This window comes from Acinonyx jubatus, chromosome A3 (genome assembly GCF_027475565.1).
Source record: "Acinonyx jubatus isolate Ajub_Pintada_27869175 chromosome A3, VMU_Ajub_asm_v1.0, whole genome shotgun sequence".
NCBI classification, from domain to species: Eukaryota; Metazoa; Chordata; class Mammalia; order Carnivora; family Felidae; genus Acinonyx; species Acinonyx jubatus.
Genome location: NC_069388.1, coordinates 85,892,291 through 85,911,736, shown reverse-complemented (window position 1 = coordinate 85,911,736; position 19,446 = coordinate 85,892,291). Strand labels below are relative to the sequence as shown.

Genomic DNA, 19,446 nt, shown 5'->3' with positions numbered 1-19,446 from the left:
ATATGTTCCCTCCCTTCACTTTGCCATTTGCTATTCCCCAAAAGGGGAAAAAGAAGGAAAGAAGGAAGGAAGGAAGGAAGGAAGGAAGGAAGGAAGGAAGGAAGGAAGGAAGGAAGGAAGGAAGGAAGGGAGGGAAAAAATGGAACGAAGGTAGGAAGGAAAAATGAAAGAAGAGGGAGAGGAGGAAAGATCACCTGAGTGTTCTGGGCTGATGGGGTGAATTCCCACTTTACCTATTACCTAATGCTTCATCCTGTCTGCCCCACTCAGAAACTATAAGGTGGAGGGTAGAGGCCTGACAGAAGATGGAAGAAGTCACATACAGCTCACCAACAACAAGAATATGCTTTACTAGCTGTCAGCAAGGCTTCTTGTGTAATGAGCTGCTGGCTGTCATGAAGGTCAAGGTTTGGGCTAACAGAATGGGCCAAAGGCAAAGAAGAGATCAGGATGAGGAGGCAGGAGTGCTCTGAGGGAACAAGAGAGCATTCCACCTCCTCATGGAATGCAAATGTGAGCCCATGGAGGTAAAGTGAGAGAGGGGCAGGTTAAGGATGAAAGCCAGTGTCCTGATCCCCTGTAATGCTCTTTTGTTGGCATCTCTCTACTCGTGTTCAGAAGCTAATTCTTGCTCGGTTAAGGCCCTCTTGCTGAGAAGGGGATCACACAACAGGGAGAAGGCTAGAGCTCTGTAAGGCTGGCCTGAGTGTTGAAGGGGCATAACCTTGATTTGAAGGCCTAGTGGTGCTGACACACAAAGGGAGACTGCTGTGGCCAAAGTCCCACAGCTGGGAGGTAGAGGCTGGGACTGCAGAGCCTGCTTCTTCAGAAGGGCTCCAATATAGTAAGAGAAGACATTCCTATATTTGCCCTCAGACCTTAGGAAAAAAAAGCATGCTTAAAAAGGGGTCCCAGTCCAACTCTCCTAAGGCTGCCCTAGTCCTCATTCGTGGGATCAGGTCTAGATATAGTACTTTAGTAAGTACTAACTCCCAATATATAGGTTTACACTATATAGATATGCATCATAGAAATGCTCCAAAAGATGTGCAGGTCATACTCACACTGGATTCCAAACTGTCCACTTCCACCGGGGTGTTGCTGTTTAAGCGGGGCAGGTTAGTGAGGGAAGGGTGGTAGACGCCTGAGCCTCTGCCATATTTTCGCTTGGTCCGATGATGTGTTAGCGCCCCCTATAGATAGGCAGCTGCCGGCGCACTGCAGTCCAAACCTCTGCTTGGCTTACACCCTACTGGAAATAGCCACCTCCAGCGTGTGAATACAACCGAATCCAGCCCCTCTGTTTTAGAAAACTGTACTACGACTGGGAGCACCCTCTTCTCTTCTCTTTGTAGGTTTCCAGGAGTGGATCGTAAACCCACCAGGAGAATGAGTGAAGAGACCGTCCCAGAGGCTGCCTCCCCCCCGCCCCCGCAGGGGCAGCAGTACTTCGACCGCTTTTCTGAGGACGACCCCGAATACTTGCGCCTTCGCGGTCGCGCAGCGGACCTGCGACAGGACTTCAATCTGATGGAGCAGAAGAAGCGCGTCACCATGATCCTGCAGAGCCCGGTGAGCGAGGTCCGCCCCAGGCGGGTGGGAGAGGAGAAGGAGAAGGAGGGAGGGGAGAGGGGAACTCGTATTCATTTGGGTGAACCTGAAAGCTATAGAACTCCTACTTGCTCGGCGTCTTAGCAATTTTAAGCCCGTTGACGGGCCTGGCCCTGGATTTAATTCTCTCCCTAGTCACTGGTGGATGGCAAAACCTGGTTTATGTGCAGATGGCTTGGCTTGGTACTGGGAGGAGGTGGGTATGAAAGACAGGAACCCTGCCTCAGTTTCCAGTCTTCCACCAAAGCTGTAACACTGAACTAACAGGCATATTTGTATAAACCAGAGGCCAGCAGGGGGAGCCATGTGGAAGGCTCGGGCCTCCCATTTTTGAACAGCACAAAGAACTCACTGTCAGGGCAAGAAGGTTGACACGTATGGGGCAGAGGAAGCCCCAGGAGGTAGAGAGAGTGGAGGGTACAGAGAGATATGGGCCGGGCAAGAGAGGGCAAGTCACGATCACCCTACCATGGCCCCAGACTTGAGGTCAGTTGGTACCTGCATGGCATGGACACAGAACTCATCCTTCCACAAGTGGTGCATTGAGAAGAACAAAGCATGGACCTAATGGACCACTGAGTGGGAGGCTGATGCAGGTTGGGTGGTGTGGGGGGTGGGGGCAGCAGAGCATTGTGGAATGGGAGGGTGAGGGCACAAGAGCTGTGAGGTCCTCAGGAAACAGCGCATGATCCTAAGGCTTGGGAAGCTCAGGATGGAGCTGGCATCTCCAGGTGCCTGCTGGGATGGGGGTCTGCCTCAGTCCCCACGGGGTTTGGAGGGCCAGGACATGTAGTGGGCTGTGTGGGACCCTGGTTGAGAGCACACAGTGAATGCTCAGACCTCACAGAGGAGCGTTGAGGTAATGGTCCTGAGGTTTGGGTGACAGGTGTCTACATGAGGAGCCTGGAGGAATATGGCAGGTACTAAAAGCATTGAGATGATGGAAAAACTCCAACTTGTGACTAGGAGAGATGGCAGGTGTGGTAGGAGTGGCAGAGTTAGTACCAACCCAAGTTTTGGGGCCTGAATGGATAGGACTCTATTCCCAGGCAAGAAATGAGGACATGAGGAGGTCATGTTTCTTCTGTCCTTTTACAGATTCACCAATTCCTAGTTCCTCCTGCGTGTTCCCTGCTGCCACCTGGTGGACAGGCATGTCTTAGTTATGGTCTGAAAAGCCAGGCTTAGAGTTAGAGGACATCAGAAATGGAAGCTACAGGGAGGACAGCAAATCCTTCCATATATGAGGAAACTGAGGCCTAGAAGAGCCATAGGCATGCCTACTGGACAGGGACAATAGCACACTTTTTCATTCAGTTCTGCTTTTTAAAATGTCTCAATTACTAAAGTGAAGCCACCTTAGTCTGATGGTGGTGGGTAGGGGAAGTCCAGGTGGGTGATGGGGAGTGTGTCTTGACTGTCACTTAGACCCAGGAAGGACCTGGAATCTGGATTACGGTTCATAGGGCAAAGGGAACACAGCAGGGGACATCTCCTTTTTGCTTCCCAAACAGCAGTTTGGGGAGGGGGGTCTCCTGAGGTACCTGTGGAACCCCCAGTGTTTTCTGGGGCCCGAGGATCCCATGTGTGGCCCTGGCCTAGTTGAGCCGGGGATAGGGGCGGGCACTTGGAAGAGGGGCCCTCAGTCTCCTGCATGAGACACACTGGGGGGACCAGCGCCTTGGGGCCTGCTTCAGTCTTTCAGGGAGGAGCTGGAAGGCCTCATCCAGGAGCAGATGAAGAAGGGGAACAATTCCTCCAACATCTGGGCCCTGCGGCAGATCGCGGACTTCATGGCCAGCACCTCCCACGCAGTCTTCCCAACATCTTCCATGAGTATGTGGGGAGCTGGGGAGCTGCCAGGAGCAGAGGTGGAGGAAGTGGGGCGGGGAAGAGAGGGTTGGTTGCCAGGCTACGGAGTGAGTGGTGCAACTGGGTTTGCAGACCTGGGGGACCAGCCAAAGAGGTACCTGGCTCTGCTTCTGAGGCTGCTGGATTTAAAGACCCACAGAAGAATTCTTCCTGATGCCCAGAAATAGAATGGGGAGGATGACTTACAGGAAAACCTTTTTCTCATTCTGCTGGGGGAGGGGACGGGATGACATGGTGTCACTGCTGTGAGAGGTAGGGCAGCCTCTATGTGACTCTTCCAGTCCCCCTCATAAGTGGATTGGCATGAAGGGAAGAGTTTTGTGGCTCAAAGTCCCTTACATGGCCTCTACTTGAGCGACCAGGAGTGGGGAGTGAGGATTCTGCTCCCTGTTACTCTAGTTACAGGTGCAGAACCGAAGAAAAATCCTTATGTTCTAGCAGCAGGCCCTGACTCAGGCTGCTGTTTCCTCAGTCTCCTGGAGCCACTCCCTTGCAGATGGGGTCGTGGGGATGAGAGGAGGCCATTGAAGCCAGTGTCTCAGTCTCACACTGGACAGACCAACCTGACTCCCTAGACAAGAGCCACACACATCCAGAGCTGGGCATGAAACCATTTTCCTAGTCTCTGAAGCTCTGCCCACAACCTTTAAGAAACAAACATTAAAAAATACTTGGGGCACCTGAATGGCTCAGTTAGTTAATTGTCCGACTTCAGCTCAGGTCATGATCTTGCAGTTCATGAGTTCGAGTCCCGCATCGGGCTCTGTGCTGACAGCTCAGAGCCTGGAGCCTGCTTCAGATTCTGTGTCTCCCTCTCTCTGTGGCCCTCCCCCACTCACACTTTGTCTCTCTTTCCTTCAAAAATCAATAAACATTAAAAAAATTTTAAAAAATACTTCCCCTCAACAGCATAAATACAGGAATATGACTGAAAATTAGGAAAATAATTCAAGAAAGAGAAATAAAAATCACTGTACTGTGTTCTTACAACCAAGAAATGACTATTATCAATATTTTGATGTATATCCTTCCAGCCTTTTTCTCTTAACATAGACAAATTAAGAAAACAAAAATGGAATCACATTATATATGCAAATTTGATAGCTTAACATATCTTGACTAATTTTTCACATACTAAAACATGGTTCTGTAATACAGTGTTTGGTGGAGGTATGCATATTCTGTGGCATGGCTGAGTATGCCATAGTTCATTTAACCAATTTCCTATTTTTGGACTTTTAGGTTGTTTACAATTTTTTGCTGTTGTGAACAACAATGCAATAAATTCTTCGATTTATTCTATGACTATTTTCTAAAGACAGATTGCTGGAAGTAGAATTGCTGGATTAAAGAATTTGCATGTTTTGAAGATGTTAATGCATAATGCCAAATTTCCCTGGAGAAAGAAAGAACCAATTTATATTCCCACAAAAAATGCAGTCATGCCCATTTCCTGCACCTTGATCTGTGCATAGTATGTATTATGCCATTTGTTTCATCTTTTTGATTTGATAGGCAATAAATAGCACTTTGTGTTTTAATGTGCATTTATTTAATTACTAATGAGGTTGGATATATTTTCATATAGATACTGGGATGATTTTCTTTTTGTAGTAAATTGTAGTACAATTCAGAATTGTACCACATTCTGAATCTGTCGGTACTTTCCTTTGTGTGTTCTGCTTTTGGTTACACACTCACAAACACCTTTCCCATGTTTTATCATCTCATGGGACAGATACCCTTAATTATTTATTTGTCAAATCCTCAACTATTTGTGCCAGTTTATTCTTAAAAATAACTTTAGAATTTGTCATGTTCCGCACCACCCCCCCCCCCCACCCTCCGCCAATCTACCTCAAAAATTCCCTTTTGGGATTTTGGTTGGGATTGTATTGAATGGATTCATTTGGTGAAGAATTTATAAATTTACAATTTTATGTTAGAATATAAGTTCCACAGGAGAAAAGATATTTGTATCCTTTGTTCACTGCTGTACCCTAGAGTAGTGTCCTGGACTTAGAAAAGTAGCTGTCACAGAGTAGGTGTTTTAAAAATATTTGCATGAATGAATTTTAAGTCTGTTCAGAGATGATGTATGTCTTCTGTTTATTTGCTTTTTTTTAACCTTTTTTAATGTCCATCAGAGAAGGTTAGTAGTTCTTTTCATATAGTCCCTACTAATTTCTTATTAAGTTTATCTTGGAAATTTTATGTAACTTTGTTATTTTAAATGATTTTTTTCTCCACTCAATTTTCTTTCTGGTGATAGCTGTCACCAGTAGCTTCTTACCAGAAGCTTACCAGTACCAGAAAAGTAGCTTCTTGCTGAACTCCTAAATTCTAATAGTTTCTCAATTAATTCTCTTGGGTTTTGTATATTTAAAAAAAAATCCCATGACCTGCAAATGATGTTCATTTTTAATCCTTCATTTCAACATTTACCCTTTGTTTTCTTTTTCCAGTTTTCTCACTGTATTCATTAGAACTCTCAGAACGATGTTTTGAGAGATTAGAGAATAATCATTCTTGTTTCTGACTTTAATAGAAACCCTTTACCCGAAGAGTTGAGTTTGTGATCATGTTGAGGAAATCTCTTCTTATTCTAGTTCAATATGGGTTCTTCTCAGAAATGGATGTTGAGTTTATAAAATGCATTTTGGGCATTTATTGACTTTCCTTTCTTTGAACTAGTGATGTGATGAATTATATTAATAGATTTCTGAATATTGAAATATTTTTTCGTTCCTGAAATCAATCATTCCTGGTCTTGATGCATTCTTCTGAAAATATTCTTCTAGATTTGATTTGCTAGACTTATTCAGGATTTTGCATATTCATACATGAGATTGGTCAGAAATTCCCTTTTTGTGCAGTCCTCATTTAGTACTGGTATTAAGGCTATAGTTTCATAAGATAAATCAGGTGATCCCTGCACTTTTCTTTGTCCTGATGGCATTTATTTATTTATTTGTTTTTATTTTAGAGAGGAGGAGAGGGGCTGAGGGGGAGACAATCTTAAGCAGGCTCCACACTCAGTGTGGAGCTGAACATGGGGCTTGATCCCAGGATTCTGGGATCATGACCAGAAGCTGAAATCAAGAGTTGGATGCTCAACCAACTGAGTCACACAGATGCCCCTGTCCTGATGGAATTTAAATAAGATAGGAAGTCTCTCTTCCTTGGAGATTTATTATTCACTAGTAAAGCCATCCAGATAGGCGACATTTTTGATAACATTTTTTTTTTCTCAGTTTTATCTAGGGTCTTTAAAAAATTTATTTTGCTACGTCCTGAGTAAATTTTGGCCATATATTTTAAATAAATGATTCATTTCATAGGGAGTCTCAAAATTATTAGAGTAATGTACCATCTTTCTACCATTTAAACTTTCAGTTGTGGACGAGATGACATCCCATTCTCATTTCTGGTGTTGTGTATTCCCCCTGTCTTTTTACAGCCAATCCAGATGTTGGTTTATTCATATATCTTGCATAAGCCAATTCTTGGATCTATGTATTTGTTCTACTAATTTTCAAGTTTCCCAATTCATTGATTTTGTTTTTCTATTCATTAATTATTTTCCAAAAGTTTTCTTTGGTTTATTTTGATATTTATATTTTTTTCTGGAATAGAATAAAATGAATACTTTATTTTCATTCTAATTCAATAATAAAGACATTTTAGGCTATGAATTTTTTTTCTCTGAATGTAAGTTTGGTCTTACCTCATTAATTTTGACACAGTATTTCCTTTATTGTTAATTTCTAGATAGTTTGCAGTTGCTGCTTTGATTTATTTTTATTCTAAGAACTGTCTGGGAGTGTGCTTTCTCATTTCCAAGTGGTTTAGTTTGTATTGTTTTAAAGGTTTGTTGATAATGTCTAATTTTATTGCATTGTGTTTGGGTATTGTGGCCTATTTAATGTCTATGTTGGGGATTTACTGAGATTTTCTTTGTGCCCTAATATCATTTTTAAATGATATGTAGATTCTGTCTCTAGGGCATAGTGTTTAATCTGTATCTTCATTTATTATTTTCAATTTTATAAAAAGTGAGATTTGTGTTGTTTTCCTCTGTATATTTGATTACTGTTCATTTCTCTTTGTATTTCTGATGGCTTTTGCTTTGTACCTTGCTGAAACGGTATCCAAAGCAAAAGTGTTCTTTATAGCTGTAGCTTCATTATGAATTATAGGTTTATTTCATGTAGGATAATGTATACAATGGTCCTCCCAACAGTGACCTCTGCTGCCTGGCTTTGTCTGGGGTCCTTATGCTTTTGTTATACCTCCCTTCTTGGTGCCAAGGATGAATATTCCAAAAGGATGTGCTTTCCCTGATTTCTATTTTGATAATAGTATTATGATCTCTGTTTATTTTTGTTTACATTTTCTGGGCATAGTTTTGGTGACTCTTTTCTTTTTACCTGCTTTATGTCACTTTATTTTAGTGTTGTTTGTTAGTAAACCTCCTGTAGCATTGTCTTCTGGCATCTATTGCTATAGCAGAGAAATTTGAAACAGGCTATTTTTTTGTTACTTTGTAGGTAACCCAAATTTTTTTGTAGGTGTTTGTGCATTTTTTCTCCTTATCCTTGTATTTCAGAAATGTGTCAGGAAGCATATAATTATAGGCTTTTTCCCTTCATGGACTTTTCCCTCTGGCATGTAGTAAATCCTTATAACTTATTTACACAGGTCTCTTTTTCAGTTCAGAAATTGTTTCTGTTATATTGATGCTAATTATCTGTATGCTGACTCTCTGGTCTTTGTCTTCCATAGCTATCCTATTTTTTCTCATCGTTTTCATGTCTCTGACCTTATACTCTTTCTTTTGGGAGAGAAATAGAGCTGACCAGAATTCTCACTGCCTCACTGGCCAGCATCTGTCAGAAAGACAGTTGGATGCCTGAAAATCTGATTAGTCTATGTCCAGGGTATCTGAGTCAGGGATTGTGGACAGGGGAGGTTCCAAGAGTCATGAATTCACGCACAGATAGGTTGTTCTTTGTCCAGCTCCATTTGCCTTAGAATTTTGTGGTGGTTCTGTGTTTTTATTTTGGTTTCTTTTTTTCGCAATAGTGCGTCCTTCAGTCTTAGCTTTCCCAGAGGGGTTAGTGAGTTTTCATCTTTTTCTGTGTTTTCTTAGGTCCCTTGAGTAAATGGCTTGGTTAGATCTAAGTCATAAACCTGGCACTCAGTATCCTAACTTTTGTGAGGCTGGTCAGAACAAGCATTATTTCTCTTAAAACCCTGAGAGCAGAGGTTCTGAGTTGCTGGTGGAAGCTTCTGGTCTCTTCTCCCACCGTGGGCCTGTGGGTGGGATAATCCTTACAGCAAAGCTCCATGGAGTAGGGGAGGGGGACACTGATACAGGACACGGAAGATGTGATGGCATGTTTTTAGACCTATTCTGGCCTCCTGGCCATCCCTGGGACTCCACAGTTATTTGTAAAAGAAGGATTCCAAGAAATCGTGGATAGCCCCTCTTGCCTGGCTTTATATGGGGGCGGGGTTGCTTTTGATATCCCTCCCTTCTTGCTGCTAGGGATGAAGCAAAGAGGTAATTGCTTGTCTAGGGAATGCACAAAGAGGAAGAAAGGATCCCAGACTGGTCAATTCCAATTAGAAATTGTTGACTTTAGAATTTTGTTGTTCTTTTTGCCAGTTCAGCTGAGCCTTTGGACCACTTCTTTCTCTGTCAACCATGATTACTGGACACATGCCCTGGAGGTATCCCTCTGGTGGTCACAGGCTTTCTGGGGGCATATTCCTGACATGGGGTGTTTTGAGGTTGGTTCTGTTTGCTTTACATAGGCCCAACAGCACCTGATCCACCCTCACTTATGCAAACAACCTCATCATTTCAACTAATGGCAAACCTGATATAGGACATATATCACATTGTGTAGTAGTGAGGTTATTGAGATGGTGGAAGCTTCTAAAGGGCATTTGAATCCATTAAAGTTTTTAGTGAGATGCTGGGAGAGGCAGCATCAGGAGGCTCCCAGCCAGACATCATTTTAAGCCAGAACCCTCTCCTATTGATTCTTTTTTTTGGTTTTCTTTTTTTTGATTTTTTTATTGGTTTCTGGATACTAATCAGAAGTGCTGGTCTCAGACACCCTCTTATGCCTTCTGGAGGTGTGCAGGCAGCAGTCATCATTTTTAATGGGATAGACTGGACATCACCTCCTAGACCCTTTGGGTGCCCTGAGGATAGGACCATCAAATCTTCTAGGCCAATTTCCAAATCTTTTCCACATCCCTCCAAATTCCCAGAAAGAACCATAAGTAACCAAGGGACTGCACATCCAGAGGGGAAAAGATGTGGCCTGCCTGAGGCCTGAAGCCTTTCAGCCAGCCATACTGACTTCTGGAAGTTTATGACGTGTCAGAAAAGGTTGAGGAATTGACTTCCTGCCTGACTTGGCTTTCTAATTTTCCCTGTTTCTAAAGCAGAGGAGAAGTTATATTACATGGTATAGTTTAAACAATATGATAATAGCAGGTCTAATGATTAGGAACTTCTTCATGAAAACTAGTTGATAAAATATATCCCTATTTCTGCTCAGAAACTTACTTCTGCTTTTATTCAGTGTCCATCTTCAGGATTTATTGTAGGCTTTGCATTCTGAGAACTCTCCATTCTGTGGTTTGAATATGGCCATGAGTTTTGACCAAAAGCAATGCCATTTTTTATCTGAATAAGCAGAAGACTTACTTGGGCACAACAATCCATTCTATGGACATTCTCCCCCTGGGTAAGAGTCAAAGAATATTTAATTCCCTGCCTGTGGAAGTTTTGTGCAGTTGTGGTGCCAGTGAGAATTTGAAGAGGACTAGGGCAAGGAAGGAAGGGGGGCAGACAGGAGCCCTGACCCTGAGAGCTGCCCTGTCCCCGCCCTGTTTCCCTGCAGACTTCTCCATGATGACACCCATCAATGACCTCCACACAGCTGACACCTTGAACCTGGCCAAGGGAGAGCGGCTCATGCGGTGCAAGATCAGCAGCGTGTACCGTCTCTTAGACCTTTATGGCTGGGCCCAGCTGAGCGACACCTACGTTACGGTGAGGAGAGCATCGTGGAGTGGGGTGGGCACTGTGTGTGGCCTTGACAAAATTGGACGGGAGAAATCCTGCTGTTGGCATGGTCATGCACTGAGCCCTTTCAAGGTTTCTAACCATTGTGGTCACTCATGGCCACTTCTCTAGATAAGGAGCTAGGAACTCCTGGAGCCTATTTCTAGGGCTACCCCTGATCATTGGGAGATTCCTATTGTAGGTCCATTGCCCCAGTTCCAAATAAAGACTGGATCATCTTCATCTCTCATGTGCTGGAGGGAGATAAGGGTTCCTGGGAGGAAGTTTTAGACGCAGTGGATTCAGGGGAAGAGGGGATTCAAGCAGAGAGTCCTTGGAAATGATCCCTCTCTCTCCTTGCCACTGACAACACGTGTCTTCCTTCCAGCTGAGAGTCAGCAAGGAACAGGATCACTTCCTGATTAGCCCTAAGGGAGTTTCTTGTAGTGAAGTCACCGCATCCAGCCTGGTGAGTACAGTCTGGCATCTCACTGCCTATTCCTGGTTGAAACAACAGCAGCCTAGAGTGACAGGCCATCTCCAGATTAGCTGCTGTTGTCCTGTTCCTTGTGGAGCTTGCAGTCTGGTGGGCCAGAGAAGACACATGGCCCTGAAGCAGAATACCCATAGCACAACCCAACCAAGAGACCAAATGCAAGGTGCAGGCAACAAGCGCAGTCGGAGGGAGGAGGAGGAGGAGGAGGAGGAGATGGAGGAGGAGGAGGAGGAAATGGAGGAGATGGGCACGGGGTCTTCCTATGCCTGGGATTGGACCCCAAAGGCTGGGAGTGGGGAGGCCTTACTAGATTCGGGGATATATCAGAACAACAGCCAGTACTTTCTCTCAAGCACTCTGCAAGACCTGCCTAGTACTGGTGCCATTCGAGATAGCTTCTGGGACCCCTTTTGGTTCTCTTGCTCCTTTTAGGTGTAGTAGGAAGAAAGTTCCAGAAGTTGGTCTTGATCAGGAAAGATTCCTGGGTGGGAGAAGGAAAACAGTAGAAAGGACTGTCTTACAAGCAGAAGAGGGCCAGTGATTGCGGGGGGCTACATCATCTGTGCTGCACAGCCGAGGCCAGAGGGTGCCACCTCCAGGCCTCTGCCAGCCTTGACACACTCTCACATGTTGAGTCCAGGCTTGCAGTTAAAAGAGCCAGCTGACAAAGTCACAGTGTATTTGGGCAGGGCAGGACCATGAGGACTGCCAAGGCCACTTTACAGGGAAGAGAGGATGCTGGTGCCCAGGGAGGTAAGTGACTTGAACAGGGCCACCTAACAAGGTCATGGTTGAGTCAGATTGGAACCAAAGACACAAGGAGGCACAGGCTCTGCCTTTAAGTCATTCGTGGCCTAGTGGGGGAGCAGGCAAGTAAACTCGGAGTGAAGAATGCTCTCCTATAGCAGGAAGCTTAGGGAGCCCCAGCAGGAGGGGCAAAGGAGTTGGGTTGACCCAGTGGTGAATGAACTGAGTCCCCAGGAAACCACAGGATAGGCAGACATAGACCGGGACAGCAGGGAGGGGCTGGGCAGAAGCAATTGTGTCCTCAGCAGGAAGACAGTTCGTACAAAGCCAGACGCATGCCAGATCATGGTGCACTTGGGAGGACAGTGAGTGGCTGCGTCTGGCTCACATATTAGTGAGGCTGGAATGGTGACAGGGACCAGATGATAAATGGCACCAAAAGCCTTGTTATGGTGCTTTCGCTTTATTCTGCTGGTCGTGTAGAGCCTCTGAAGCACTGTAAGCAGGTGAGTGATGTGGCCAGGTTTCCGTGTAGCAATCGTACCCTGCCAGCTGTGTGCAGAAGTGACTTTAGGACAACTGGCTGGTGCTAAGAAGAGGGTGCTGCCTTGGATAGTGCAATGTCAGGCATAGGGGCAGTTCTGTGAGGCAGGAGTGGGGGATTGGAGTGAGGCAGAAGCTGCCATTGATAAAGAAGCTCCAGGGTTTCCCCTTAGCCAGGAGGAGGTATGGACATGATTGTACTTGCACAGGGTTGTTTTTGTCTATGCTTAAGCATGATTAAGGAATAGTCTTTTGTCTTGCTGTGTCACAAAGTGACCTTCTCTAGTGGTGATGTTCCGTGAAACTGTTTATGCTAAGCAGGGAACACCACAGCCTGACTGTGTGCAGAGCCAGCCAGAGCCACCATTAGGGGTGTGTGTGTGTGTGTGTGTGTGTGTGTGTGTGTGTGCGCGCACATCACATGAATGTGTGATTTTTAGCCATAACACCTACTACCTCCTTGGCATCAGAAGCAGATCATATTATAAGACCAGTGACTAGTTTCTACCTGTCCTTTAAGACCTAGCTTTTGGGTGATTAGTAAATGGATGTTTATTATACTACTCTCTTTACCTTTGTGTATGTTTAAAAATTCAAAGTAAAGAGTAAAAAAACAAGAAAACATCTCAGATATTACTTCTTTTGGGAAGACTTCTCTGATCTCCTTCTTTTACTGGGATCAAACACTCCTTCCATCTGTTTCTAGAGAATTCTGTGATGGACTGTCTTCTAGCCCCTCTATCCAAGTTGTGGTCTGTAGACCAACAGCCTGGATGTCACTTGGGAACTTGTTAGGAATGTAGACTCTTGGGCCCCATTCTTGGCTACTGAATCAGAATCTGCATTTTGATGGGATCTCCAGGTGATTATTATACCCAGTAAAGTTTGAGAAACTCTGCTGTAGTATTTTTCCTGCTGAATTATAATCACCCATGTTGCCTGTTGGCCTGTATACTCACTGAGGGCAGAAACCAGGTCTCTTTTTCTCCCAACACCAAGCCCAGCCCTAGCTCCTGGTGTGCTGGAATGTCTGAATACAGTGGGTAGGCGTGTGCTGGCCCACGGGCAGGGAGACTTGTGAGGGCCTCTGCCAGCCCTGTGGCCATCAGTCTCTCTTCTTCGTTGGCCCAGATCAAGGTGAATATCCTGGGAGAGGTGGTGGAGAAGGGCAGCAGCTGCTTCCCAGTGGATACCACGGGCTTCTGTCTGCATTCGGCCATCTACGCAGCCAGACCCGACGTGCGTTGCATCATCCACCTGCACACACCAGCCACCGCAGCCGTGAGTGTCCACTCCTTAGGCCGGCATTTCAGACCCTGAGGCTGGCGGCAGACCCCTGCTACCTGCTTCTCTGAGGTTCTCCCTGAGGAAAGACCTAAGCCCCCCAAGCTGGTGGCAGTCTTGTTTTTTAAAAACAGTTCTGGAAAGATTTCCTGGAACTCAGGCCAAGTTGAGGAGAGGGAACACCCAACGTGGGGACACTAATCCTCTCCATTTTTCTAAGCACCAAAGTCTTGGTTTGGGGAGATAAGGTAAAGATGTGTAATGTCTGCTCTACTGCATCCCCCACCCTGCTGCACACACACACACACAAGCACTACTGACCCAGGTAATGGCATCTCTTGAGTTTCTGTTCAGGTCAGTCCTACTGGACTAAGGGCTGACGCCTGCCCCCAGCCCCTCTCTCTAGTAAGGAGAGATCTTGATAAAAGATAATACAGTGGGAACCTGGACTTGTCCACTCCTCATTGCCCAAGGTAGGCTGAGAGCTGGAATTGCAGCAAGGAAAACCAGGAAAGAGTAGAAGCGATACCCTCAAGTATCAGATTGTCCGTTCAAGGGCTCAGGTAATTTCCCCATGTGTACCTAAGACACTGCAGTGTCACTTGGAAAGGCAACCACCAACCAGTTCTGGATGTTTCCCCAGCCTTCAACCCATCTTTCTGACTACGAGGCCTCATACCTACAGGGGCAGAGCAGACTTGTCACTGGCCTTGGGTTTTTTCTACCAAGTACACTAGTTATGAGGATTCAGATTTTCCAGAATTTGGGCCAAGACTGAATGATATATGTATGCTGAGTGTCCATTTCTGCAGGCTTACTCATGGGGCAGAATGAGTGAAACAAAGGCAAGAAGCTCTCCTAAATCTCTCCATGCCCTTGCTTTTAATAAAAGGCAGGGTGTGGGGCATGGATTTTAACCCTGTTCCCTGGTGCTCTTATTGCCCTGTCACGAGTAAGATGGGGCTTCTCAGTGAGCCTCCCTGTTTCTGCCCTGACCTCAAGGTTGAGGACTTCCACCAGCCCATCCCAGAGGACCCTGGACCCTGCCTCACCCCAGCCTCTTCCCCGAGTCCTAGGACAAGAGAAGAGCTGGGAGTGGGCAGCAGCACCAGCTCTCTCAAGGGCATTCTCTGTAGCAGTTTTAGAAAATGGTATATTGACATGGCTGCTATCAAAATGGTAAGATTTGGGAAATCTGGAAAGACATCAGAGAAAGCAGAAAGCCAGACCCAATCAGGTGCAGCAGAGGCAGAGGGTGGTGCCTTTGTTGGGGGCTTACTCCCTCTACCAGTAGTCCCCAGAGGAGAGTCTGGCTGTGCCACTCTGAGGAAAGCGCAGATGTGACAGAGGAGCGAGGGGAGCTGCAGGTGCTAACCATTCCACTGTCTCACTGAAGGTGTCGGCCATGAAGTGCGGCCTCCTGCCTGTCTCCCACAATGCCCTGCTGGTGGGGGACATGGCCTACTATGACTTCAATGGTGGGATGGAGCAGGAAGCGGATCGAATCAGCCTGCAGAAGTGCCTTGGACCCACCTGCAAGGTTTGCTCAGCTGTTCCGGGAAGACGCTCTGGGGTGGGATTGTCAAAAGCCTACATCATGAGTGACACGTGTTCAGTGGACAATGTTTCAAAGTTGCACATATACAAAAAAGTGAAAAAAGATTCTCTGTATGCCACTACCCTGAGGTTTTGGTGCTCACTCGAAATATAGTCGCATATATTTATAAAACTAGGATCATAAAATATATTCTCCTCTCTCCCTTAGCAATATCCAGTAAATACCGTTGTGTTTTATTATTTTCTAAATCACTATTTTAAATTATTAAAATATACCTCATTATATGAATGGCTGTGTCACCATTTTACCTTAACAGTCTTCTGTAGTTGGACATTTGGAGGGTTTTTTCCCCTGAATTTTTCCTTGATGTGAACAACATGCAATGAAAATTCTTTCATTTAAATCTCTGTGTATGCCTGAGACTGCATCCTTAGGATAAATGCCTGGGATGCACATTTTAGAACTCTTACTTCATATAGGCAAATTGCCCTCTCCTCCCCAGCATCTGGTATGTGAGAACGCTGCTTCCTAGTCTTCCTAAACTTGTTATCATTTTTTTTTTGCTAACTTGATAGAAACAGAATCTCACTATTGTTTTTTTTAAATCTAAAGACTTATATTTTAACAGCAAATAATTAGGGGTGGCCAGCTTAGTACAGGAAGTTTTGGAACGGAGCCTGGGCTGATGGATGCTTGTTCCTGTCCTCAAAAGGCACTCACTGCCTGAGTCATTTCCAGTCTGAGAGCCCCTGTCTTCCCATCTCTGACACAGAGGAGAAATCCCTGCCACTCTCTCCTGACATTCTCTAATGCCTCATTAGCAATGCCCGGAGAAGGAGGAAATGTTCACATCTATGAAATGCTGTCAGAGTTTGAGACATGGGGCATTTGCTATCTACAAAGTCTTTTGGAGGCCAGAGTCATCATCCCTTCCTGTTTCCCTTGAGAGGAAAAAAACTCCAGCTGTTTTCATTCAGCAAGAGAGAATGTGATGATGAGGCCACTAGGCCTCAGCTGAGGTCTGCAAGGACAAATCCAACACACCGATCTGTGTTCCTGTTACTCAGTGGGCATCATCTGTTTTCAGAGAATTCTTGAAGATAAAACTAACCAAGGAACAGTTTCTGCATCTGAACTTTGGGGAGTCAGGCTCTTAGTGTAAATTAATTTCTGTTTCTCTCCCCCACCACCACCCCTTTTATCTCCCTGCTCCTGGCTGACTCACAAACATTGCACCAACAGTGAAAACACCTGGGTTCTAGTTCGGATTCTGCCCCTGACTAGCTGGGAGACTTTCAATTTCTTTAGGCCTCTGTTTCCTCTTCTGTGAAACCAGAGAGTTAGAGTAGAAGGTCACTACAGCTTCTTTCACAGAGCTATAGGGTCTTAGAGCTGGCAGGACATCACCGAATTCATGGAGAGGAGACTTGAGGTCCAGAGAGGTGACATGACTCACCTGTTTCTTCAGAACCACCTCTTGAGAGAGCCACCCCCTTGGGTTTTGATTTCCAAGTCAACCAAGTCACAGGATCCAGAGGTTGCTTTTGAGGTTAGTCCCTAATATTGGACATCAAGTAATTTCATTCAATTTAACAGACACCAGTTTTTTAGATTTCTAAGCCCTCCAAAGCCTAAAAATCCAGGTATTGCCCAAAGAAATCCAGCAAGCTACCTAGTCTCAGTTTTACAAAGCGTCTTCCATTTCTTAGGGATGATTCCTTGGGTTAATATTACATGTGGGGTAGCTAGGAATGTTTGTAGGGGGAGAATGAACAAGGAGTTGGTGGGGAGGGTGCTTTGGGATTGGATATGGAAACTGATCTGGAATAAATGAAAAATCGTTCCTTCTTAACTAAAGTTTAAAAGACTTGAAGTTTTAATTGGCCATTTGCTCCTCTGCAGATCCTGGTGCTAAGAAACCATGGAGTGGTTGCTCTAGGTGACACCGTGGAGGAGGCGTTTTATAAGGTCTTCCACCTGCAGGCTGCATGTGAGATACAGGTGAGCAAGTTCCTCTGGGGAGTGGGCCCCAGAGTGCCTCTGACGCAGGCCCCCCTGGCTGTGATTTAAGGAGTCCTGTGAGCCAGCCATCTGAAAGCCTTGCCCTGTTTCTCTGCCTTGGAACCACCTTATCCTTCTAAAGTTTCACAATAAGAATCAGTTTTGCAGCTTTAAAATATTTATCACTGTTATCTAACAACGATTGCCTACCTCTTGAGGGTCAGCGCTCAGGGCAGGGAACTTTGTAGGCCCATCAATTGGATGGTGGTAGAAACCATAATAGGGCATATAAAAGTTCTTACCATGCTCAGGTCCTACCTGGGGTATAACTGTAACATCTAGCTATGCCAAATAGACACCACTTAGGTAGGTCTTTTTTTTTTTTTTTTTTTTTTTTTTTTTTTTTTTTTTTGGCCTGGAGGGTGTCGTTTGCAAATACTATTAACATGGTCCAGCCCAGAAAGAGAAGTGGAGAGCAGGCCAGGGTGAAGTTTGACATGGCAAGCCTGAACACCAGGGAATCCCCAAAGTAATGTCCAGGGAGCCCATCACAAAGTTCCCCTAACTAGTAAGCGATGGGATAGAGGGTGGGTGGGGAGTGTCAGTGATCATGGGCCCCCTAGAGGAATTGGTGGAGAAGCAATAGGAAAGCACAAACCCTATAGTTCTGCCAGTTAACAAAATAATGTTGGATAACCCAAACACATGCTCCTTTCAGTGTGGCAAGCTGTCAGGGGTGAGGAAGGTGGCCTTGCAAGCTGAATGGACTTCAACCTTCCCAGCTCTGGGATGTGTGCCTTTGGGTCAGGGACTTGCTTTCCATAGCCTATGTTTCCTCAGCTGGAGACATGGGGCCTGTGGAGTCCTTGTGAGGATGGGGCCTTTCAGACAAGGAGAGGTGTTGCTGATGGTATTTTTAGGACTCGGTTGACACAAGGGGAGGCTAACTGCTCCAGGATGAGTCAGCTCCTTGCAAGGTCCTTTGGTCTCCTGTCTGCTCTCTTCTGGCCCGTCTAGGCAGAGCAGTGCCACAGACAGAAGGCCTGCCTTTGTCTTGGGAGTTGAGGGTTGGGCGGAAGAATGGGACAATCCCAGAAGCATCCCAGGTGGAGACTACAAGTGGCACCTTTCTCAATGGTTTTTAAAGGCCTAAGTTGAGAGGACAGTTATTAAGACAATGATGAATAGGTGTTAGAAGAAGTCTCCCCACCCCCCAAACAGCAGTGGTCAGAACTGAAGAAGGTGAAGGTAGAACCAGGATCAAGGCAGTACCTTTCAGATGCAGTGGCCTCCCTACCCCAACCAGAGATGCTGGCCCTGAGCTCTGTCCCATGACTCACATTAGAACCTGGTAGAGCCTCTGATATGCCCACTTTGTTTCCCCCCATATCTGAGCTCTTACAAGTTCCCCACCTTCCTGCTGAAGAAGAGGCTTCCATGAGAAAATAGCTCTTATCACTTTGCAAAGACAGCATGGACCTAAAATGAATGGAGAGAGATGCCCATGTATCCCCCCCCCCCCACATGGTGAAGACTGCTTCACACTAAGAAATGGCCTCTGTGCAGTTTAACCAAAGGCAGGATGGCTGTCTAGCAGCTGAGGGGATGAAAGCGCAGAGCTGTCAGCCACTGGCCCCAACAGCCCCAGCTGCTTCTCTTGGCCCTGCCTGCTGTCCCTTTCTTTTCAGTCAGGACTGACTCGATGTGACCTTGTTAAAGTGCATCAGGCAATGGAGCCAAATAACCCCCAGAAAAGCTCCAGTGGCTTTTTTCCCCAGCTTGTAGAACAGGGAAGCTTCTAGAGAGAGAGAGGAAGCTGGAAGGTATAGAAGCAAAACAGGCAAGATTAGACCAGAAGTGTGGATGGTTTAAGGCATGAATGATCCCAGGGGCTGACAGATGCTGTTGGGATTGCAGCCCCTGGCCAGGCCATTTCTAGTTGAACAGCCAGCACTGAGGTTCTATTTCCATTGTGGGCCTACTTTTCTCCCCCAGTGACCTTGGCAAACAAGCAAATGTGGCTGTGGTCATTTTAGTGGTTCAAGGCTAAAAGCCTACTCCATTCACCTTGGGGAGAGTGTTCTCATTGCTCTCCATCAGTTTGGGGTTCTAGGAATCTGGGTCATCCCCAGCTGAGAGAGGCAGCTCCCTGCTCTGCTTACAGGCAGATGGGAAGAAGCTCAGGCAGTTCTTCCCCATCTGCTACCCATCACCATGGAAACTAATGGGGGGGGGCGGGGAAGGGAG

The 19,446-nt window shown here is 45.8% G+C and overlaps 1 protein-coding gene across 7 annotated transcripts in view; it reads left to right on the top strand.

The window, feature by feature from the left end:
• The window catches only part of ADD2 (adducin 2), a 104,583-nt gene that overhangs the window by 60,882 nt on the left and 24,255 nt on the right, over positions 1-19,446 (top strand). For 6 of the 7 annotated variants that reach the window (XM_027072254.2, XM_027072253.2, XM_053200731.1 and 3 more), the window contains exons 3-9: positions 1,356-1,581; positions 3,309-3,447; positions 10,407-10,558; positions 10,959-11,039; positions 13,488-13,637; positions 15,037-15,180; positions 17,101-17,199. In XM_027072254.2, coding sequence (XP_026928055.1) covers positions 1,390-1,581; positions 3,309-3,447; positions 10,407-10,558; positions 10,959-11,039; positions 13,488-13,637; positions 15,037-15,180; positions 17,101-17,199 — 957 coding nt within the window. In that variant the 5' untranslated portion in view covers positions 1,356-1,389. The remainder of the gene's footprint in view (positions 1-1,355; positions 1,582-3,308; positions 3,448-10,406; positions 10,559-10,958; positions 11,040-13,487; positions 13,638-15,036; positions 15,181-17,100; positions 17,200-19,446) is intronic. The other variant, XM_027072255.2, reaches the window with a different exon arrangement.